General features: G+C 37.2%; 5 protein-coding genes across 8 annotated transcripts; 4 read left to right on the top strand and 1 right to left on the bottom strand.

The window, feature by feature from the left end:
* Window positions 1–3,226: 3,226 nt before the first annotated feature.
* LOC117627658 (sm-like protein LSM8) lies at window positions 3,227–6,736 on the top strand. Of its 2 annotated transcripts, XM_034359835.1 has the most exons (7): window positions 3,415–3,589; window positions 4,392–4,453; window positions 5,156–5,240; window positions 5,792–5,832; window positions 5,935–6,009; window positions 6,210–6,262; window positions 6,377–6,736. In XM_034359835.1, exons 3-7 carry the CDS (start codon window positions 5,204–5,206, stop codon window positions 6,465–6,467), a joined length of 297 nt encoding a protein of 98 aa, XP_034215726.1. In that variant the 5' UTR covers window positions 3,415–3,589; window positions 4,392–4,453; window positions 5,156–5,203; the 3' UTR covers window positions 6,468–6,736. The 2 variants fall into 2 exon arrangements, with proteins under 2 accessions (XP_034215728.1, XP_034215726.1); XM_034359837.1 differs by lacking the exon at window positions 4,392–4,453 and having other exon boundaries at window positions 3,227–3,589.
* Window positions 6,451–9,826, top strand: LOC117627657 (probable pectate lyase 9). Of its 3 annotated transcripts, none has more exons than XM_034359832.1 (6): window positions 6,451–6,563; window positions 6,970–7,065; window positions 7,993–8,386; window positions 8,559–8,914; window positions 9,068–9,206; window positions 9,290–9,826. In XM_034359832.1, exons 1-6 carry the CDS (start codon window positions 6,538–6,540, stop codon window positions 9,509–9,511), a joined length of 1,233 nt encoding a protein of 410 aa, XP_034215723.1. In that variant the 5' UTR covers window positions 6,451–6,537; the 3' UTR covers window positions 9,512–9,826. The 3 variants fall into 3 exon arrangements, with proteins under 3 accessions (XP_034215723.1, XP_034215725.1, XP_034215724.1); XM_034359834.1 differs by lacking the exon at window positions 6,451–6,563 and adding an exon at window positions 6,850–6,878; XM_034359833.1 differs by lacking the exon at window positions 6,451–6,563 and adding an exon at window positions 6,858–6,878 and having other exon boundaries at window positions 6,970–8,386.
* Window positions 9,827–10,129: 303 nt separating this feature from the next.
* Window positions 10,130–13,018, bottom strand: LOC117629182 (abietadienol/abietadienal oxidase). The gene is made up of 9 exons (XM_034361685.1): window positions 12,786–13,018; window positions 12,377–12,701; window positions 12,150–12,299; window positions 11,710–11,949; window positions 11,348–11,422; window positions 11,055–11,133; window positions 10,635–10,756; window positions 10,401–10,528; window positions 10,130–10,223 (listed from the first exon to the last, which is right to left on the bottom strand). The coding sequence occupies exons 1-9, from the start codon at window positions 13,016–13,018 to the stop codon at window positions 10,130–10,132; spliced, it is 1,446 nt and encodes a 481-aa protein (XP_034217576.1).
* Window positions 13,019–14,465: 1,447 nt separating this feature from the next.
* Window positions 14,466–17,024, top strand: LOC117628422 (heat shock protein 90-2-like). Its single transcript, XM_034360880.1, has 4 exons — window positions 14,466–14,609; window positions 14,827–15,124; window positions 16,359–16,520; window positions 16,893–17,024. The coding sequence occupies exons 2-4, from the start codon at window positions 15,031–15,033 to the stop codon at window positions 16,943–16,945; spliced, it is 309 nt and encodes a 102-aa protein (XP_034216771.1). The 5' UTR covers window positions 14,466–14,609; window positions 14,827–15,030; the 3' UTR covers window positions 16,946–17,024.
* Window positions 17,025–18,066: 1,042 nt separating this feature from the next.
* Window positions 18,067–19,708, top strand: LOC117629303 (UPF0426 protein At1g28150, chloroplastic). Its single transcript, XM_034361847.1, has 3 exons — window positions 18,067–18,342; window positions 18,436–18,591; window positions 19,285–19,708. Exons 1-3 carry the CDS (start codon window positions 18,304–18,306, stop codon window positions 19,462–19,464), a joined length of 375 nt encoding a protein of 124 aa, XP_034217738.1. The 5' UTR covers window positions 18,067–18,303; the 3' UTR covers window positions 19,465–19,708.
* Window positions 19,709–21,905: the final 2,197 nt, after the last annotated feature.

Below are 21,905 nucleotides of genomic sequence, written 5' to 3'. Positions count from 1 at the left end.
AAAAGGTAAACAACTAATCCATAAGGATAGAATGGCTAAAGTAGCCTTTGAGGAAAGCATAATGGTAACGGGTAGTGACTAGGCTGGTAGTTATCCGTCCATGAGGACCAGGGGTTCCATCAATTCCTACCCCCTTGAGAAGGAGCATGTCCTCAGACGACAAATGAGGGAAAGCGAGCCAGTATGTCATCTACGATTTCCCAGGTGGCGTCGGCCTGGGGTAGACTAACCCATTTGATAAGCCATTGAACAACTGGAGAATTGCTTTGTTTGATGAGACAATGGTCAAGGACTGATTTAGGCAGCCATGGGAATTCGTTGCTGGCAATGGTAGATGGAAGATTAGGGGAGGGAAGAATGTTCTTACCTAATTTAAGCTTTAAGAGGGAGACATGAAAGACAGGGTGAATTTTGGCGAAAGGAGGTAAGCGTAGGCGATACGCAGTTTTGCCAATGCGTGCTTCAACCTAATATAGGCCATAGTATTTGGGGGATAACTTGAAATTTTTTGGGGCAGCAACTGAGGTCTGTCGGTAAGGTTGAATGCACAAATAAACCCAATCACCAATATTGAATTTGCGCTCTGTGCGGTGTTGATCAGCATAAAGCTTCATGCGGTTCTGAGCTTGGAGCATGTTGGTGCGAAGGGAAGCAAGGAGTTGGTCACGCTACTATAAGATTTGGTCCACTACTTGAACCAAGCTTGTGCCTTGACGGTATTGGGGGACGGTTGGAGGAGGAACACCGTAGAGAGCTTGGTAAGGGCTCATTTTGATGGCAGCTTGGAATGTGGTGTTGTACCACCACTCAACCCACGGGAGCCAATGAACCCAAATAGAGAGTTTGTTGTCAACGAAACAACGTAAGTAATGTTCTATCGTGCAATTAAGAACTTCAGTCTGACCATCACTCTGTGGATGATAGAAGGAGCTATGGCATAGTTGCATTCCTTGAGCCGTGAAGAAAGAGTCTCAGAAATTGGAAATGAACACGGGATCATGACCATTGACAATAGTTTTTGGCACGCCATGGAGTCGAAAATCTCCTTGATGAATATGTCAGAAATTTTTGCAGCTATAAAGGGATGAGTTAGAGGAACAAAATGGCCATATTTTGTGAGTTGGTCGACAACGACTAATAAGGCATTCTTGCCAACAGACTTTGGGAAACCCTTAACGAAATCAAGGGAAATGTCATGCCATACACCGTGAGGAATAGGAAGAGGTTGTAAGAGACCAGGGGATCTAATAGCTTCATAGTTGTTTCGCTAGCAAACATCACAAGAGGCGACAAAGAGTTTGACATCTCGTTTAATTCCATGCCATAAAAGCAAACAAGTAATACGTTTGTAAGTGCATAGAAACTCGAAGTGGCCTGCCACAGGAGAAGAGTGAAACTCTGTGAGAATCTTGAGACACCAAGGTGATGTGCGTAGCACAAAGATACGATTCTGGTACAACAAGAGTTGATTCTGAAAAGATAAGTCAGCGGGCACCTTGGTGTTGGTACTGATAGCATTTAGAATGGAAATCGTATCAGGATCGGAAGTATATAGGGCTTGAATGTCAATAATGCTATCAAATGATGGAGCAGAGATCGCAAGAAGGGAAACATATTCGGACTGACGAGACAGAGCGTCAGCAGCTTTATTCAGACTCCCAGCTCGATATTCAAAGGTGTAATTGTAGCCAAGCAACTTGGCAAGCCATTTGTGTTGTGCGGGTGTGGTAATATGTTGATCATGAAGGTGGCGCAAAGTTTGGTGGTCAGTGATGATTTTGAAGTGGGAGTCGATGAGGTACGACCGCCATTTCTCCACCGCAAAAAGGATGGCCATCATTTCTTTTTCATATGTGGACAAGGATTGATTTCGAAAGGAGAGGGGCTTTCTGAGGTAAGCGATGGGGTGATGGTTTTGGGATAGTACAACACCAATGCCTATGGACTAGGGGTTCCATCATATACGGCTTTTGTCCTCTCTTTTTTTGGTGTTTTTTTTTTTTTTTTTTAACAACGGTAGGTTCAATTGCTTTGGTTCTGGTTTTATCTGGGATAGGGCTTTTGTTATTGACATAGAGATTATCTGGGACTTGCTCTGTATGGTATCTCTCCTTTCTGATTTGAATTTCTTACATTTACAATAATGTAAAACCACGACGCCATATAAAAACTTCGTGGTTTTATAGAACATGACGGATGTTATATAATCGTTGTAGTAGGATGCCTAATACACTGAATCGTGTTGGGTTGTCGGTTGCTTTTTAGACGGAGGAAAATAATTCGGGATTTAGCTAAAAGCTGAGAACTAGTAGAAAGTGATATTTTCATTGTACAATAAAACTTAATAAATGACGTGCGGAAAAAATCGGAAATTGATAATCAAGATTATGACGGCACCGGAGGGTTAAAGTTCTAAAGGCCTGCACCTTTTCAAAAAATTATCTCTCTCAAATGCCCTGATGAGTAGGGGTGGGCATCAATCCGGCTGAGCTGATGAAACCGGCCGAACCAAACCATAATTATCGATTTGGTTTGGTTTTGACCAAGAAAAAGTCAAACGGTTTAAAAACTAAACCGAACCATACATAGTTTGGTTTTGAGCTTTTATAAACACCAAACCAGACCGTTTATGTATATAGTTATTTATTTATATTTTATTTTACATGTGTAATACTCTAATTAATAAATATATATATACATATATATATATATATTTGAATTGAGCTATATTAGTTAGTGAAATATGAAGTTTTATGACATTTTGAGCTTTAGGATGGTTTCGTACTCTAGAAAATGATTTATGTATGAAGCAAGTTGTGAATTTTTTTGTTATAATTGGGCTAACAATGTTGAAAAAATGCAAAACAAAAGAGAATTGGGCTTAGGCCCAAACCGGCCAAATCAAACCGAACCAATTCGTCTTAAATTGGTTTGGTTTGGTTCAGTTTCCTTTATAACTTTCTCCAAACCGAATCAAACCAAACCGTCATATTATAATTGATTCGACCGTGATTTTGAAGTGAAACCAATCTAATCCGAACCGTGCCCACCCCTACTAATGAGGCAATTTTCTTCATCCAAATAGAGGGTTAAAATTCTAACAACCCGCACATTTTCAAAAAACCATGTCTCTCCGATGAGGGAGGGAGAGATAAAGGGTATGAAACCTGTTACATTAAAGTTTTACCACACCCCCCCCCCCCCCCCCCCAAAAAAAAAAAAAAGTCTTACTCCTTTGTCGCGAACGTTTGCGAAAAACCCCTCTCCCTCAACTCTCTCGCATCTCCCAAACACCATCTCCCTCGTGCTATCCAGGTCACATCTCTCAACTCGTCTGATCTATCTCTATCTCTCTGTCCTTACTCTCTATGCTATCCTATGTGGGCTTGTGTCTCTCTCCACTCAAGTCCTCAACCCAGTCTCATAATACGAAACGCTCTCCCTCGCTCCTTTGCTCTGTCCGCATTCAATAGTGTATTCTTAGAGCAAAATTCCCAATTCTTTGGGGTTTTTACTGTGAACTTATTACCGCAAACCTTCGCAACTCTAATTCCTGGCTTTCTGAGGCCAAAGTAACCAGATTTTTCAGGTATTGCTTTTTTTCATTTCCCTGCACTATCTCTTCATTGTTAGGGTTCTGGTTTCGATTTCGACAGAAGGTGCTCGAATTCGTTTCTGGGATATTTATCATTTTCCTTTAAATTTTGATAGTAGGTTGGTTTTCACTTAAGATTTGATGCCTAAGTCTGATTCTCAGCACATTTGTATTGGGTGTTCGCGGATTATGTGTCTTCCATTCATAAGTTCCCGGCATAATATTCTCAATAATAATATATACCCCGTTTTCGAAAGTTTATTTTTTAATTTGTAGGGATTTTAGGTTCGTTTATTTCAAATGCGTGCAGTTAATTTAATTCTTCTTGTGCAGTGCAGTCCTTAGTTTAATTGTTTGTTTCAGAGGTACAATTTGAGAGTGTTTGAGTCGCATTGTGGTCTCTGAGGGATTAAATCCTTAAAGTAAATGACGCAACCTGTTCTAAATTGCATGTCTGACATATATGTAATATGTTCTGTTTCAAAATTTTGAGATTTTATTTCTTTTACTCTCTTTTTTGTCTTTTAATGTTATTTTCCCCATGGTTGCTGACCAATAATTACTTTCTTATGTTCTCTTTCTGGTTCCTGCTTGCTTTCTCTGTCTTAATAACTAAATTCTTGGAATTCTAGCTTTCTGTTTCCAGCTTTTGGAGGTTTGCTATTTGGGTATGACAGTGCTTCACTTGTAGTGGTTTGTTTTTTCTATTGTTTTGATGCTCATTAATTTAATAAGATCAAGTTGTTATATTTTGAATCTTACTCAATTTGCTCCTGTGGCATTTGCAAACTTGCAGTCTGTCTCCCAAAGTTCACCAAGCATTTATCAACAATCACAAATTACATTATTTTGATGCAGGTTAGCAGTTCCCTATTTAGAGCTTCTTTTGGTTCCCTCCTTGTCTACTCAACTGCTGATTTCCTTGGTGTGCATTTTGCTTTGCATATGTACTTTATCATGAGAGTTGGAGCTTGATCCAATTTTTGCATATGTACTTTATCACCGTTGTCTATTGCGATTTTTGTAGTAGTGTTAAAGACCACCCCGCCAGACAATCTTGGCTCCGCCCCTGGGTCCCATAACTAGAACTGACCTTAGATAAAATTCCTAGGGGCATGTTGGGATTGGAGGTGTTAGGCCTAGGCCTCATGTGTTTGGCCTTCACATATGTTATATCATATGGATCTTTGGGAATATAATAGACCTTCATATACCTTTTATGTTTCTAGGGAATATTGCGTAAATTACGTTTGCCTTCCAAAATGCTTTAACTTACAAACTCTGTATGTTCCAGTCGGTCAAGAGTTATATAGCTTAAACTATTGATGATTGTTTGAATTGGTATATTTGGTTATAAATTCAATACTTTAGAATGAATATCTCCTCACACACCCCCAACACCTAAATATTGTAATAGAAGAAGATTATTTTTAGTGTTGTCATGTATTTTGTTTCCTTTAGACGGGTATTATTCATTCTGAATCTCTCTCTCTCTCTCTCTCTCTCTCTCTCTCTCTCTCTCTCTCTCTCTCTCTCTCTCTCTCTGTGTGTCTCCTGCAGAAAAGTTTGTTCATTAACAGTACTGCAGAGAAGATTCAGAATTGAAATATGTCCAGTGGCCCTGGTCTTGAGTCACTTGTTGATCGTATGGAAAATCTTTACTATCCATTATTACTTCCATCAAATATCAATGTTGTTGATTACTATGCATGAATATAGTTTTTGTATCCTATACCCAAAGTTTTAGGGAGATTCACTATTATACCCAATTTAGGAGCCCAAATTATTAAAAAAACCCTATATGAAATGAATTTTAGAAACACACCCAAAGTCCATTTACAACATAACAAAAAGGCCTTTAACTTCTTTTAAATTACAAAACTGCTATTGATTTATTAAAACAAACACAATCCCAAAACGTCATAAAAAAAGCCCAAAACACTCAATAGGGCATTAAAGTAATTTAATAATCAAAATTAAATTAATAGGGCCAGCTGTCATTTTTTGGGTTTTTTTTGGGTTTGTTTATAGAAATTAAATTATATAGGGTTTATTTATAGTTTTAGTGCTAGGAATGGGTATATGACTAAATATCTCAAATTGTTACCCCATTTAAGGCAGGGCATGAGCCTAGGCATTATGCTGTGAGCATTTCAGATCTCTCTCTCTAACTGTTTATAGCATTTCTATGTGCAGAAACAATTTCAGTTATCACAAATGATGGACGGAATATTGTGGTATATTATACACTAATACTCTAATGCACCTTTTACTTCTTATTGATCGAATTAGTTTTACTGACAAATTTTTTTTTTTTTTTTTTTTGGTTTCTAATTCAGGGAGTCTTGAAAGGCTTTGACCAAGCTACGAATATCATTCTCGATGAATCTCATGAACGTGTTTTCTCTACAAAGGTTTGCATCTTGACCGTAACATTTGTTATTTTCCTCAGGACATTCAGTATCTTAAGTTTCAATTGGTGCAACTGTGTTTCCTCTCTACTGCCTGACACCCTGCTCATGGGGGTATTGTTGCCAAAGTACCATATACAAAACATATACTCGTTTTATTGTCCCACTGACACTGGTAACTTCTTGTTATTTCTGATTGGCAGGAGGGTGTTCAGCAACTCGTGTTGGGATTGTATATAATCAGAGGTGACAACATGTAAGTGTCAAGACTTTATTCTATTTACATTAGTTTCCCATTGGTTGCGGGAAGTGAATTGGATTGAATTAGACTTTGTACTTCCTATAAATATGTATCCTCCAATTGTTGCAGAAGCATTGTTGGGGAACTAGATGCAGATCTTGATTCTACTGTTGACTGGTCGAATATGAGAGCCTATCCCCTCAAGCCTGTCATCCACTGATTCAGCATGAAAGCCATGGAGCGGTTGTGGACTCGATAGGTTGTGACCTACCAAATAAATTTCATAGCATATGAGTGATTCAATGAAGCAGAATAGGTATACAATTATGGAAATCCGGGTTTGCTATATCCATGCATAATAGGTTTCAAAAGGTGTTTCCCAGTATCATTTTCTTAAACACTGATTCAATGAAGCAGAATTATCATCATGAATCTATCTATTTGCAACTTTTGGATTCCTTCGATCCCCACTATTTATATTTTTTTTAACCGATGTTTCTATTTTCCATTCAATGTTTCTATTTTTAGTGAATGGGTTCTGTCTTCAGAAAGTGAATGAATGATTTTTTTTTTTTTTGCTACTAAAGATCTAGTCTTGACTATCCCTTCAAAGTTGACCGGTTCTGAAATTGTATGTATTAAAAAAATCTTCATTCATTTTGTTCTTGAAGAAACCACGTTCATTATGAACTCTGAAATTCGAATTCTAAATAACTGGACAGGACTAAACTCGCTTCATGCTTGAAGGAGGTTGAGGTTCCACCGCAAAACCAATTGGCAAATTGGCGATGGGGAGTAGCCCAACACCTTATGCCCTTGTAAGGTTTTCTAACTTTTCAATGTGGGATATTTTTACCTTTACATTCTCACAATGATAAGCCAATGCACTAATTAATGGACTTGTATAATGCACTAATTAAAGGACTTGTATAGTGGAGGCGGAATTTTCACAACATATTTAACCATATATGATGTATGCAACTACGTAGTTGTTGAAAATCATAGGACTCTATTGCTCCACCCCTAAACCTATGTTGCACCGATACGGATACGAGTACGGCGATACGATACGATACGATACGATACGCCAATACGGCAAATCTCCAAAAAATAGGATACGGATACGGCACCGATACGGCGATTAAAATAATATATATATTTAAAAATAATATAACTGGAAAATTGACGTATCGATGCCGTATCGCAACCGTATCGAGGACGTATCGGATCCGTATCGAGAAGTCAACATGCCATATAAGTCAACGATACGCCACGTGGCGTATCGGATACGTATCGGAGCCGTATCGGTGCCGTATCGTATTGGAGCCGTATCCGATACGAGCATACCCCTCCAAACTGACGTATCGGTGCATCTGAGCCCTAAACACAGTTAAACAGTCCATCGCTCCCTTCTTTTGGATGCTAGACAAAGATAGCTAACAAAAAAACAAGCACAAAATTAGATAGCAAGCGAGCTAAACTTGAGAAGGAGAAGCGAAACTGCAAAACCTTCATATTTTCCGTGCTTACCATTTCGTGACAGCTAGCTAACCATTAAGACTGATCCTCCACAACTAAACAAACTTAGGAGCAATTACCGAATGTTAAATCTGGCTATAAATATCTCTCCCTCTATTCTCCTCCTTTTATATCTGTAAGTTTGAAACACATATAATGGCTTGTCATCAATGTCCCAATGCCAATATCTGGTGCTTTGTTTTGGGCCTTTTCATCGCCATTGCCAGCTTCGTCCCAAACCCGAGTTTCGCTAAGAAAACCAAAGTTGATGGCTTGAAATTGAACGTGATCGATGGTTGCTGGAGATGGAACTCTGATTGGAGAAGGAACCGCCAGGAACTTGTGTTATGCTCGGTGGGATTTTCTGGGAAGATGAGCAACAACATAGGAAGAGATATCGTATACTATCAAGTCATGGACCCAAGTGACAATGCGTTAGACCCCAAACCTGAAACTTTGAGATATGGGGCTACCATCATCAGAGGGAAAAAGTGGATCACCTTCCAGAGGGACATGCGCATTAGGCTTGAGAAACCACTTCTCATTAGTAGCTTCACTGCCATTGACGGAAGAGGTCCTAGCGTTCGCATTGCTGGTAATGCATGCTTGGTGGTCTTTAAGGTACGTAATATAATATATATGCGTCCAAGTGTTCATCTTATACATCAGTTTTCTTCTGAGTCAGAGCGCGTTCATAGAAGGGAATGATTTTTCTTTTCCTTTTTGGGAAATTGGTAGATCATTTTAATATTTTTGGTTCGACCATATATATATATATATATATACACATCAGGCAAGCAATATAATCATCCATGGCCTTCGAATCCACCACTGCCGTTCCCAAGCACCAAGCTTGGTTATGGGTCCAGATGGAAAGAAAATGCCACTGGGGCAGGTTGATGGAGATGCAGTCAGGTTGGTTACCGCATCAAAGGTTTGGATAGACCACAATACACACTATGATTGCGAGGATGGTCTTCTCGATGTTACTTGTGGATCTACCGATATCACCGTCTCCAACAATTGGTTCAGAGACCAAGACAAGGTCATGCTTCTGGGCCACGATGATGGCTATTTTCGGGATAAGAACATGAGGGTGACCGTAGTGTACAACCATTTTGGACCTAACTGCAACCAAAGAATGCCAAGGTGCGTATTAATTAATGAGCTGCTTTTCGAGGGGCTTAATTAATTTACTGCTAAATAGGCTACCTTTACTTTTCAACCGCTCTCTAGCTATTACTATAAGCAAAGTACGTAATATATACCTGTACAGAACTTGAGTGTTATGTATACATGCAGGATTCGTTACGGATATGCACATGTCGTGAACAATCTCTACAGAGAATGGTCGCAGTATGCCATTGGGGGAAGCATGAACCCTAGCGTTAAGAGTGAAGCCAACCTCTTCATTGCACCAAAATCGAGAAACAATAAAGAGGTAATTAACTCAAATGTATATATATATATATTAAGAATATATATAGCTAGCTACTAATAATAAAGTTCGAATGCAATGCACAGATCACTTGGAGGAAGGACAGCATTGGAAACAAAGAATCCTGGAAGTTTTACTCGGTAGGAGATATCTTTGAAAATGGGGCTTCTTTCGTCAAAACATGTGCCGGCAGAGCAAAGCCAAACAATAACGGAGAACAAAATTTCCCAGTTGTTAATGCCAAATCTGTCCGCTCATTGACAAGGTCATCTGGTGCTTTAAAATGCATCAAAAGATCCAGATGCTAATTAAGTCTTACGCCCATCATGTGTTGTGGAGATATGACATGTATAAACATGCCTGCACCTCAACAGAAATAACTCTGTTACTTTTTACTTTTTCGCAAAGATTGCATTCAACAAATCTAGTCTTGATAAATAATAATTAGCCCCCTGATCATGTATGGCCAAACTGATCTGCCTAGCTAATAACATGTAATTAAGCAGACAAATTGTCCGCATACCATAAATAAAGGGTGGAGAGAGAGGCCCCCAACTTGTAAGGGGATAAATTGTGTTTATAAAAGGTACTAATGGGTTGGCCCTGAGGCCCCCAATTTTTCATTTTTACTTTATGTCACAAACAGTAAACTTAAACAGCCAGACTAGAGGAGGAAGTGGGGAAACAATCTAGAAAATCCTTTTGTTGGAAGATAGCAGTTCATGATCTTTTATTAGTGATAGGCTTTAGTTATAAGATTTTTTGTCCCTCATAAATCCCAGGATCGGCTGTGTTTAGTGGAGCAACATTCATTTCTGTATTATTATATATTTTGAACTCTTTGTTGTACCACAAAAGTCACTTTAATTACACACATATTTGAATACGAAATAAAATAAATGGATAACTCCATATCCTTGCACTGTTCACGTCGATCGTCTAGTTAAGCAAATCTGGAAGCCGTTCACTAAACGAGCTGAGGGAAAGAAGGACATCCGATCTTCTTTAAGCTGAGTCCATCTGATTGCAATCCATATATAAGGTTTTTAAGTGGGAATTGTACGTACGATGACCAAGAACAATGAAAGATTTCAGGAGAGTGCATGCATGGATAGTTTTTCAAACAGCTTATTCGTGATCGTGATTGTATAATAACTTCGTAAGCTTTAAATATTGAAATGTATGTATAAGAATTACCTATATGTTGTCACAAAGTAATGAAGGAAAAGGGTAATCTGAAGGCGAGCCAAATCAGCTCCTGGACAGAATCTGGCTCCTCCTCCGAAGGGTGCAAAAAATGAGCTACTTCTCCAATTTCTTTTCTCCTACTCAGAAAATATGACATACGTACATGTTTGTTTGTTTTTTTTTTAACATATATATAAAAAAAGATCAGAACACCATTAACGTTTGTAATTAGAGGTCACTAACCTGATTTTCAAGGTCCATCCATCTCCATGGATTGAAGGTGAGGGCTTCATTGTACACATTTTCATCCAAATGAACTGCTGAAAGGAAGGGAACCACAAAGCATCCTTTTGGAATAATGTAGTCTACCCAAAAACATTATGACAAAGAGTTAATTATACGTAAGTGGCTCGATACAAGTTCATTTAAGGTATTGACTTAAGGTAGGAACAATAGACGACAGAGTCGTGGACTCTTATATAGGACTTGCCTTGCGACACAACAAATATATATATATATATATATGCCTAAATACACAATTGTAAAGTTTCTTGAAGAGTCCATAATACGATACGACCATTTCCTGGTTTTATAGATGATATGATGTCTTTATTAATAAGAAAGAGAGAGGATGAAGATATATACAAAAAGAGATCAAACTACCTTGGTACTCAACGTCTTCTTTTGCCTCCCTCATTAACCAAATTGCAATTCCCCCAAGGCGAAGTGTTTCATCAATGACCTGTACATATTGAAGATTACTTAGGTATCTAGTACACACACATCATATGCTATCAATTAAAAAAAGGATAATTTTACAATTGTAGCCCTAAGTTAATTTCAGAATATTGTTTCAGCTTGGAGTTTTCTTTTCTTTAAATTAAAGTTGAGGAAAGATTAAATCTCGAATATGAAATCATGGCATGTGACTAGTTTTTCTATTTGGTGATACTTACACATTGTGTAAAAGACATTGCTTTATAATCCTGCCATGTAAGCATTTCTTCTGCAACAAATTTGTCTTGTTCATCCTGTCATGATCATAATTTCTACATCAAGGGATCTTAATTTCAAAGAGAAAGGATAAGATATTTTGACAGTATACATGTTTAGATTAATTGAGATATATGTGATTTGAGTGACCTTACTTTTAGGGGCATTCTACAAGAAGTAAATAACAAGTAGAGCTTCAACAAAATATGCATATATGGTCATGATGACTTGCTTCGTATTGTTTAAGAAAATTAGATTACAATATGCCCTCATTAGCAGCAAAAACCGTAAGACGATCAGGAATGGTAAAGTTGAGTATAAGTACCACCAATTGTTTCATTGCTCTGGGACAATGAGTAAGGAAATAGACTGCAAACAGCATTGTTTTAGCAGTCGTTTCATTCCCAGCAAAGAGAAGATTGATAATAAAGTCTGCTACAGCTTCATCAGGTAAGCTTTCTTCCTCCAATAATCTCCCAAGCACGCCATTACCAACTTCTGTTGCGCCTTGTTCCCTGTAGTTTTGCATTATCCTATTTATCTTCGTTATGATTTTTCCCCTAGCCTGCGAAACCATTAATTACACATTGATTATCACATTTGTAAAATTTAGTTACTTACTAGTTTGCATGCATAAAGAATCAGAAAAAACCAAACAAAGAACTTCAATTGAGGGATTCCTTCATATATAAGCTTATTTGAGGGACACCCTTGTAGGTGACAGCTCATATATAATTCCAGTGGAAAGTTATTATATGTACGCACCTTCATCGCAGTATGATAAGCAAAACCTCGAAAGTTGATTGGAACAGAGAGACAACCATCAACGAAGTCGGAGAACAATTGAGTCATCTCATCAATCTCTGACTCGCTCGACACTCCCAAAAGTTGATTAACCATTAGATTTATAGACACCTGCAGCATGGTATATTATTTAGGTACGCGATGGAGGAGAATCCTGAAAATCAATATCAGGGGTTGGAACTTGTTACCTTTCTACAAACATCCTGGAGAAGTATTACTTGATTGCTTGGAAAATTGCTCAAAGTTTGAGTCATAACCATTTGAACATTTTCCAAGAAATTAAACTTGAGTTTCTCTAGACGCATCATGTTGGAGGCGATTCGATGGAGTTTCCTTTGTTGCTCTCCATGCACCGTTATCACACCATTTTTCCCTACCAAATCTTTGAAAGATTTTGGATAACTAGACTGGAACAGTTTCCCTTCATTTTGCATTACAAACCGGTTAAAGGTTGGGTCTGCTGATACCACAGACCATTTTCCAAACAGACTGCATGAGAATATCTTGCCAAACCTGTTCAAAATTAAACACAAAGCTTGCATTAATTATATATATAGCCAAACGTTCCAAATTGCAGACTGCAGTGGTAGTGCATACCTTTTGACCTGTTGTTCAACAAAGTGAGGGGGATGGGAACTTGCGACCGCATTGTACCAACTGAAGCTGTCCCCAACTATTGGCCAGCCTCTTCTCCCTGGTGGCAATTTGTATGTGCTTCTCCTGATTACCACCTTGTTTCTTCTCCTAATTAATTTCGCAAGAAAACAAATGAACAGTAGTGTCGTCGAGATCAGAAGCAGGCTGCTCGCTGTGAAAAAGTCTCCCACCATTTCCTATCAGAGCTAGAGAAATTAATAGATTCGGAGGAAGGAGGAAGGAGAGATCAGCTCAAACCTCTCTGCCAGCCAGAAATATTTATCGTTGACGGTAATTAACTTGAACATATATATTATATATGAAGGGAATTCAACCACTAGTCTAGTACAAGTTACAAGTTACAAGTTACAAGTTACAAGACAACACAAACATGATTATATTTATTATTAAAATAAAACAAGAGTAATAATTAATCATTTAGTTGCTGAGCAGGCATCGTTGACGGAACCACGTCGAGTTACAGAGAGAAATTAGATTGCCATCATCCCTTAATGTATTCATAGTCTAGCAGAGGAGGAAAGGAGGCACCCCCACCCCCACCCCCCAATCATGATTCATCATCAGTTTTCTAATGATTATCAATTATTATTATATCTTGCTAGCCTCGACTCTAACTGTTTATTCTTTTCTAATAAACTTGGGAGCCACATGGGTAGAATTCTGGAATGTCCCCTTTTTTGGGGTGCATTATAAGTTTCAATATATATTTTAGCTTGTTCAACTGCAAAAGCATGAATCCAGGTGAGTTGCGTCGTACGTCTTCAAGTTTAAGAACGCACTTAAGTTTGACCACTTGCTCTGTTTATGTGTGTATATATTTTATTCGTATGAACAATCAATAATTATATTGCCACCTTTAAGTCTTTAACACATTTCCAAGCGCATAATCATTCGCCCCAGTTTGTAAGCTCGAGACTCACTTTCTTTGGCTTGGCAGCTCTACTTAATACAAATTATATCAGCTTTGAGCAACGGAACCTTTTATTTGGCTTAAATATTGCCACTTCAAGTTTTAGGTTTTTTTTTTTTTTCCAGGACTTTTAAGTTTTAGGTTAGGTAGGTCAAACTTGTCAATTCATCCAAGAATCAAGGGCCTAAATTTGTGCCATAATTTATCAAGAGGGTGTGGAAATGGTCCTTAGATCGCAATTATATATGCCAGCAAAAACCAGCCAAGCATACTTCTTTCGAGTAGCACGCACCCCATTCCCAAGCTCTCAGCTTACCACTAAACTGTCAAGGTTCTATTTTAATACTTCTATGTCAAATGCAATAATGAGGAGATCATTCAAACCCCTCGCCCAAATCCCTCACATTGTAACATCTCCCGCTCTCTTTGTTACCCCTAAGAATTTCATAGTGAGAGCATTATATACGGCTTTTAAGTGAGACTCTTTAATTAAATTAATAGAAAATTAGTTAAATACCCATTCCTAAACATAAAACTATAAAAATATCCTATACTATTTAATGTATATAAACACACCCAAAATAAACCCAAAAATCGATAGCTGTATATTATTTAATTTAATTATTAAGATGAAATACCTTTATTACCCTTTTAACGTAAAATTAGATTTCTAATCAACACCATATCAGAACCCATTTCACGACCTCCAGTCTCTCATCTTCATCTTCAACCCCAATTTTTAGTTTTTGTTCTTCCACCTCAGTTTTTGTTCAACCTCATCATTCTAAGCTTCGTCGGAGGGCTCGGCTGGGCTATCGACAATGATGCGCTGGAGAGGGCCTTTTCTCCGTTTGGTGAGATCATCGAATCGAAGAGCCGTTTGATGCATGTTCTCTCTCTGCTTCTTGATCTTCTGTTTCTCCATGTTACTTGATCTTTCTCTCCCAAAGATTGAAGATCGATGATTCCTTTCCATTTTTGTTTATTATTGTGTATTTGTTTGATTATACTCCAGTGTTTTTGTTTTGATGGACGGATCTGATTTGATTTGGTTTCTTTTTGTGTTTCCAGATCATCAACGACCGAGAGGTCCAGCAGCTTCGACTTCGACTTCGTCACCTTCAACAACGAGAAGGTCATTAGGGACGCGATCGAAAGCATGAACGACCAGAACCTCGACGGCCATAACATCACCGTCGACGAGGCCCAGTCTTGTGGAAGCGGCAGTGGTGGTAATAGAGGTTATAGTGGCGGACGTGGCGGCGGAGGATATGGATGCGGACATTCACTTACGAACTGCTCCAGAGTCCAGTTCTCCATGAATCAGATATCATTGCTCAGCTCAGCAGCTCTTTTGTCTCAACCGTCAGTCAGTAGTCCTCCTTCCTTTCTAGTTCCTGGTCATAATTGAGATCCTATTGCCTTGCCTTGTTTTGCCATTGCTCCTTACTTTATTGATGATGATTGATTTCGTCACATTAGCTGAAGCTGAAGTTGTATATGGTGCTAGTATTAACTATTGAATTTCATGCTCTTTGCCTTCCTAATTTCTAACGAATATGCATCTTGGTTGATGATTGTCTTAGATTGCTCAATATTTATTGAAAAAATACCATCATTTCCCCATTTTGGTTATGTCTTTTGTTTCTCTTTTGCCTTGCCTTTTTCATGAGAGAAAGAAGAGATTGCTCTCCTAGGGTGATTCAGACTAAGAATATGTATTGGTAGAAAACTTTATATTGAATAGATTCTACCAGGAACAACTTATTTTAAATATTCCTATACAGCACACGGGGACTTGCACCAAACCAAACTTCTTCTGCTTCTCTTCTTCTTATGTGTGTTTCTTTATTTGGCTGTTATTGAGAGAGAGTGTGTGTGTTTCTTTATTTGGCTGTTATTGAGAGAGAGAGAGAGAGAGAGAGAGAGAGAGAGAGAGAGTTGGGTTGGTGTGCATGCGTGTGTATGTGTGGGAGAGAGAGAGAAAGAGAGTTGGGTTGGTGTGCATGCGTGTGTATGTGTGGGACTGATCTTTTATACAAATTGAAACACTCTCTCTGTCTCTCCAGAAACTTTTGTTGGATCAGTTAAAAATTGAAAAAGAATCCTCTGAGATTTCTTGAATAAAGTTTCAATAATGTATCACACTACTGGCTTTGCCATGCTACTATGTATTCTGGTGCCCCATATTAATCTCTACATATTTATCCGTTGACCACATAAAAATAACCTTTAAAGCAACAATTTTAGTATAATTATTGTCATTTAAACATTTATCTATCTCTCTGTGTGCAAACTCATAGGGATTGGTAGGTCCATGGAAGTCCTAAAAAAGGAGATATTTTATTTACTTCATTGTGTAACGAGTTAACATTACAATATATGTAACCACTTAACATTACCATAACTTTATATTGAAATTTTGACGCGGGGAGTGAATGGTTTCATATTATCCCTGTAGTTTGTAGTGAAATAGCAGACTATTCAAATTCTATGTACTATTTCACCTTATCAGTTATGCTCTTTGGGCTTATGATTGTTATCTGTGTTGTTCTAATTATTCTATTATGCTGAATTATTTTGTTGTTATTTCGTATTGTCAGATTTGGTGAACAACCTTGGTACCATTGCAAGGTCTGGCACCAAGGAATTTATGGAAGCCTTGGCTGCTGGTGCATATCTTGTTGTAGATAAGGTCATTGTTACCACCAAGCACAATGATGATGAGCAGTATGTGTTGGAGTCGCTCCGATTCAATGTTTATGGTATGTGGAGTGATGAAAGATCAATTAATTATGCGAATGAAATGATGTAATTGATTTTGAGTGGTATGGAGTTGTATACTTTTATCGTACCGATTATACAAATGAAATGATGTAGTTGTTTACTTCCAGTAAGTGGTATGAACGGTATAACAACTGTTCATACCCTACAACTGAGTTGATTTCTATGACATAGTATTAATAGTGTACTTCTATGACATAATATTAACATATTTTCAGTAACAAAGCATGCTCTATATTTTGCTCTATATATAATTGTGCACATGAAGTTTATGATATGCTATGATTTTTACTAGGAAGATAGTTCTAAGACATGGTATTAACAGTTCTTTTTTTCTTCTTTTTTTCTTGTAGAGGTATTTCCTTTTGCCATTGCGATTGTATCTGGTGAAACTGTAGACAATTAGAGGTGGTTTCTGCAAAGGATATCGGATGTCTTGCTGGGTTTTTTTAATATGAAATGGTATTAACAATGGTTTATTGTATGAAATGGTATTAACAATGTTCTATTTGTATGAAATGGTATTAACAATATCTTTTTGTAAGAAATGGTATTTAAAATATTTTTTTTTGAGTATGAAATGGTATTAACAATGTTTTTGTATGAAATGGTATTAACAATGTTTTTGTATGAAATAGTATAAACAATGTACTTCTATGACATGGTATTAACAATGTACTTCTATGACATAGTATTAACAGATTTTCAGTAACAAAGCACGCTCTATATTTTGCTCTATATATGGCTGTGCACTTGAAGTTTATGATATGCAAAATGTGATTTTTCCAAGGAAAATAGTTCTATGACATAGTATTAACAATGTACTTCTGTGACATAGTATTAACAGTGTACTTTTTTTTTTCTTCTTATAAAGGTATTTCCTTGTGCCTTTGCAATTGTATCTGGTGAAACTATGGACAATTGGAGTGGCAGCAAAGGATATCGAATCTCTTGTTAGGGTTTTTTGGATTTTTTGTATGAAATAGTATTTACAATGTTTTTCTATGAAATTGTATTAAGAATGTTTTTCTATGAAATTGTATTAACAATATAGCATGGTATTAACAATGCACTTTTATGACATGATATTAACAATGTACTTTAATGACGTGGTATTAACAATGTACTTTAATGACATGGTTTACTTTTTTTTTGGGCCGAAAGTTATGGAATACGAGATGGTACAATGTTTGGGCTTGTTTATAAATTTGGGCTGGGTTTGTTTTGGGTGTTTTTTGAGTTTTTTTTCTGTTGGGCTTGATAGTGGCAGTGCTGTAATTTATTGGAACTTCAACACTAATTTGTTATTTAATAAATGAATTTTGGGTGTGTTTATGAAGTGTTTTCCATGTGGGGTTTTTTTATAATTTCAGCTCTTATTTTGGGTATATTAGTGAAGATCCCTTAAATTAATTAACATAATCCAATAATTAGGAGATAAAACATCACCTAAAGACCATATATAAAGACTTCACTAACAAACCCTTATATAGAGGAAGTCCGAAAGAAAGCCCAGGACTTGGGTATCCGCATTGAAAAGTTGCATTAATCTGGGTAGCTTTTGGAGTCTTAGTGTGGATCAAAGCTCACTGGACCGTACTAAAGCCCGCCCAAGGACCACGGGCCGAAGACTACCGTAGAGAAACAAAATTTGTAAAAATATATATTTAATAAATCTACTAGTCGGGGTACCAGCAGAGCAGAAGAAGCATTTCAAGGTTCAACATAAGAGAAGAGAAGAGAAGGCGGCAGAGGAAGCTCAACATGTCAGTCTTTGTTGTGAATTTTCCTTGCTGTGCACTGGTGAGTGAATTCCTATTATTCATCTATCTATTGATCTGGTGTTCCAGCCAGTATTTATTTATGATTTATAAAAAATTCAAATTTGGGTAACAGTGGAAATCAAAGAAGCTTGGGTTTATAAAACCATCGACATTACCAAAGCAGATGAGTCCCAGCAGCAGCACAAAAGTGCGTTTGGGGAACAATGATGGGGTTAATGCGTTTTTCTTCAATCCCACTGAGGAACCCATTCTCAGAGAAGCGCTTAAGGTACTACTTGTTACTGCTACTAGCGCTTAAGTCAATTCATATATAAATAAATCCCGATTAATTTACTCAATTCTGAGTTCCCAAATTCCGTGTAAGGTAGGGATTTTATCTTGATATTGGTTTGCTTGTAGTGTATGATTTTGTAAGAGGTTTATTCTGGATGGTTTAGGGTTTTTGGGGGATTAGACTGTTACCAACTGATTCTTGCATCTTGATAACACAGCATCTCATGCGGATGCAAAATATGGATTCAAAATGTCACTCTTGGTCTTGGAGCATAACACAACACGATCATTTGCTTTGGTATATTCATTAGTTACTTCCTCTTGTTTTTTCTTTTAAAATCTTAGTCCAAAAAAGGTCTGCCTGATGTAGACACCACTGAGTTATATCTGTATTGTCCATGTTTGGATAGTATCATCAGTAGTTCTCTTCCAAATCCAAGTAGCGTGTACTACCTCAATGCTTGCTTTGTTAAAAGTAACTGTCTTTGATCATTTTCTTATGACATGAGCTGTTAAATGAAGATGCATTCCATACTATATATTATTCATTTGTTCTCCCAGCTCTCCCATCTACTGTGTTTTAGATGATATGTGCCACTGCCACTAGATAAAAAGAATTTTCGATGGGAATGCAACATAAATGGTATACTATTATTTCCATCATTTCTCTGTATATCTTGTCATTTAGGAGCCAGTTGCGTTCATGGGAGGGATGTTTGCTGGTCTCTTACGACTTGACTTGAATGAAGATCCACTCAAGGATTGGGTTTCAAGGACTGTGGAAGCCTCTGGGATCACCGAGGAAGAAATTGATGCTAGCGGGTTAGAACCAGAAGAAGAAGTCCCGCTACAGATTGAGATTGAATAACATCTATCTTTGTATGTGTATACTAGGCTCCTCTGGTTGGTTAAGCATGTAATCATGGCCCCATTGATATGATATATGCTGGAAACTTATGTCAAATACTTATTGGACACAATGGCACACATATGTCTGCGGATTCATTGTAAGTATCATTCTTATGTATTTGTGTTTATAGTTTCACTTTGAACAAAAAGCCTCTATGATAACAGCTTTTGAAAGATATAACATAAAGGACTGTTTCTGTTTACCAAGTGGTTAATGGTTTACTTCAGACAAGTAATTTGCATGAGCATAACTGAATCTCTACTGGAGTCAGGTTTCAGATTTGGATCCTGTAATTCGATTTGTTAGTTGGACGGATTTTTCTTTTTGTGATTTTTGTGATGTCTTCAACGTCGCAGGACTATATATTACATTGCGTTAGGAAAACGTAAGGGACACCATTTGGGTTTTATATTTATTTCTTTTTTCGGTGGGATTTAAACCTTGTGCCTAACAATCTCAAGATTTGAATACCTCATCCTTGCAGGATAATGGAACTATATAAATTCATAGGATACATATCCTGTGTTGCTTGACTTCTCTTCTCCCCGTCATTTGAATATCATCAAATGGCTCAAAAGTTAAAACCACATGTAGGCTTAAAGTAGGAAATAATTATTCCCTAATTAGCTGGTGATTTCTTCCTCAAATCAAGTTCTTTCTTGTCATATTGTCATATGGGTTTTTCCCATTAACTTATCCTTTTTCATTTTGATGGTTAAGACTAAGATTCCATATCCCAATTAGCCATAAGCCCAAACAAAGCCTACAAACCCAACATAACCACAATCCTAAATCTACCCATGAGCCTAAATGAACCCTACCACCACTACCTGAAGAAGCGTCTTCGCATCCACATAGACTAAAATGGGTGATGGGGAACTTCAATCTAACCATGGCTCAGAATAAATCATCCCAAGGGGCTTTTTATTCAAAACACCTCAGTGAATTTATTCACTAACTTAAAAGGAAAAGACGAGAAGAAAAGAGGGGGAGGAGGGGTAGTGACGCTTTTTCCTCCTCCCCCTCTATGGAGTTTTCCTTTAGGACTCACAAAGAGAAAGAGCGGCTAAGATTTCTTGGGAGTCATGAATCTTGTTGGTAGGTAATCTAGGTAAAATGAAAATGAAACATGTGGGCTAGTAGTTTTAGTGTGGTTTTTTTCCGCGTTAGTTTTGCTTTTAGCATGTTTGTTTGTTGCCCTCTTGAGATTGGTATTTTAAATGTCTTGTTGATGTCTTTGATTATACCATTGAAGTTTATCTAATGAAGTTTCTATTTGATCGGAAAAAAAAACCGCATATCACATTTCTCTCTCCTAAACATATTGGAGAATCTCCCGCATATTGGGTTATAGAATAATTTACCCTCCGTTTGGATGAAGGAATTGAAAATTACATAGAATTCTAAATTTACGGAATTTAGATTTCCATCATTTCAATTTTTGAAAATTGAAGATTTCAATGTTTGGATTTATGTATGTCGAATTTTGTAACTGATAGAATTTTGTAAATGGCACTATGGAAATTGTGAAATGACACATATTTTGGTGGAAATTAAACTCGAGAATTGATGCCCCAATTTCCAAGATTTTTTTCCGCGACATTTAATATGCGCTTAAGTTACCAAACAATGGAATTGTTAATTTCTTCTCTTAAATTCCCTACTTTTAACTAAATTCTTAGTTATTTTCCTTCATCCAAACGGAGAGGTGTTTTTAAGTCTAATAATCCTTAAATTTTGGCCTAATTCACATTTTGGTTCTTTAATTTGCAAAATAGTTGCGTTGATCCTTAAACTCCAAATAGAAGTCCTTCCGTCTGTTGTGTCAGGATTTTTTGTCAAAAAAATGAGTATGGGGAGCAATTGAGGGTCGAATAAGACTTTTAACATATTTGTGAAGATGAAGATATGCTATAGTTCAAAAAATGAAGAGGTTTCGAGTATTGGGGCTTAGGCTTTGACCAATTCACTGAATTGAGTCCAACTTGACTGCAATTTGAGTCCAACTTCATGCTTCCTTCTCTTCATTGCCAAAAATCCAGAAAATCTCGACATTTGCTAAGCTTAAACAGTGCCCATTTTCACAATTTCCACACCCTCCAATTCCATTGCAGCTTTTGTTTCTCTCTTAGCAGACACATGAAGACACAACTCTTCCTATTTTCTCTTAAACCTCCAACTTTCTCTATGTGCCTTATTTCATTTCATACATTTGTAGCTCATTTCTAAACACACAAAAATGTCTAGGTGGGAAAACACAATGAGAGAAGATAGATACAAGCATGAAAAGAAAAACTCATCTTACAAAATTTACATTTCAATTGACGAGGGTGAGCCCAAAAGAGAAGAAAAATGAATGAAGAAGAAGGATAGCCAAAATAGGAAGGGGTTTTCAATTT

This window comes from Prunus dulcis, chromosome 5 (assembly GCF_902201215.1).
Source record: "Prunus dulcis chromosome 5, ALMONDv2, whole genome shotgun sequence".
In the NCBI taxonomy this organism is placed as follows: domain Eukaryota; kingdom Viridiplantae; phylum Streptophyta; class Magnoliopsida; order Rosales; family Rosaceae; genus Prunus; species Prunus dulcis.
This window is presented reverse-complemented; position numbering and strand designations above follow the sequence as displayed.

What these genes read in the sequence shown, in the direction of transcription:
- LOC117627658 (XM_034359837.1), top strand. Translation starts at nt 5,204, where the DNA reads ATGTCCAGTGGCCCTGGTCTTGAGTCACTTGTTGATC. An exon ending in AACGTGTTTTCTCTACAAAG is followed by an intron (nt 6,010 to 6,209) that starts GTTTGCATCTTG and finishes TCTGATTGGCAG; the next exon opens with GAGGGTGTTCAGCAACTCGT. An exon ending in ATAATCAGAGGTGACAACAT is followed by an intron (nt 6,263 to 6,376) that starts GTAAGTGTCAAG and finishes CAATTGTTGCAG; the next exon opens with AAGCATTGTTGGGGAACTAG.
- LOC117627657 (XM_034359832.1), top strand. Translation starts at nt 6,538, where the DNA reads ATGAGTGATTCAATGAAGCAGAATAG. An exon ending in CATGCTTGGTGGTCTTTAAG is followed by an intron (nt 8,387 to 8,558) that starts GTACGTAATATA and finishes TATACACATCAG; the next exon opens with GCAAGCAATATAATCATCCA. An exon ending in AATCGAGAAACAATAAAGAG is followed by an intron (nt 9,207 to 9,289) that starts GTAATTAACTCA and finishes TGCAATGCACAG; the next exon opens with ATCACTTGGAGGAAGGACAG.
- LOC117629182 (XM_034361685.1), bottom strand. Translation starts at nt 13,018, where the DNA reads ATGGTGGGAGACTTTTTCACAGCGAGCAGCCTGCTTCTGATCTCGACG. An exon ending in CTTATCATACTGCGATGAAG is followed by an intron (nt 11,950 to 12,149) that starts GTGCGTACATAT and finishes ATGGTTTCGCAG; the next exon opens with GCTAGGGGAAAAATCATAAC. An exon ending in GGATGGACCTTGAAAATCAG is followed by an intron (nt 10,529 to 10,634) that starts GTTAGTGACCTC and finishes TTTTCTGAGTAG; the next exon opens with GAGAAAAGAAATTGGAGAAG.
- LOC117628422 (XM_034360880.1), top strand. Translation starts at nt 15,031, where the DNA reads ATGCGGACATTCACTTACGAACTGCTCCAGAGTCCAGTTCTCCATGAA. An exon ending in CTCTTTTGTCTCAACCGTCA is followed by an intron (nt 15,125 to 16,358) that starts GTCAGTAGTCCT and finishes TCGTATTGTCAG; the next exon opens with ATTTGGTGAACAACCTTGGT. An exon ending in GCTCCGATTCAATGTTTATG is followed by an intron (nt 16,521 to 16,892) that starts GTATGTGGAGTG and finishes TTTTTCTTGTAG; the next exon opens with AGGTATTTCCTTTTGCCATT.
- LOC117629303 (XM_034361847.1), top strand. Translation starts at nt 18,304, where the DNA reads ATGTCAGTCTTTGTTGTGAATTTTCCTTGCTGTGCACTG. An exon ending in ATTTTCCTTGCTGTGCACTG is followed by an intron (nt 18,343 to 18,435) that starts GTGAGTGAATTC and finishes TTTGGGTAACAG; the next exon opens with TGGAAATCAAAGAAGCTTGG. An exon ending in TTCTCAGAGAAGCGCTTAAG is followed by an intron (nt 18,592 to 19,284) that starts GTACTACTTGTT and finishes CTTGTCATTTAG; the next exon opens with GAGCCAGTTGCGTTCATGGG.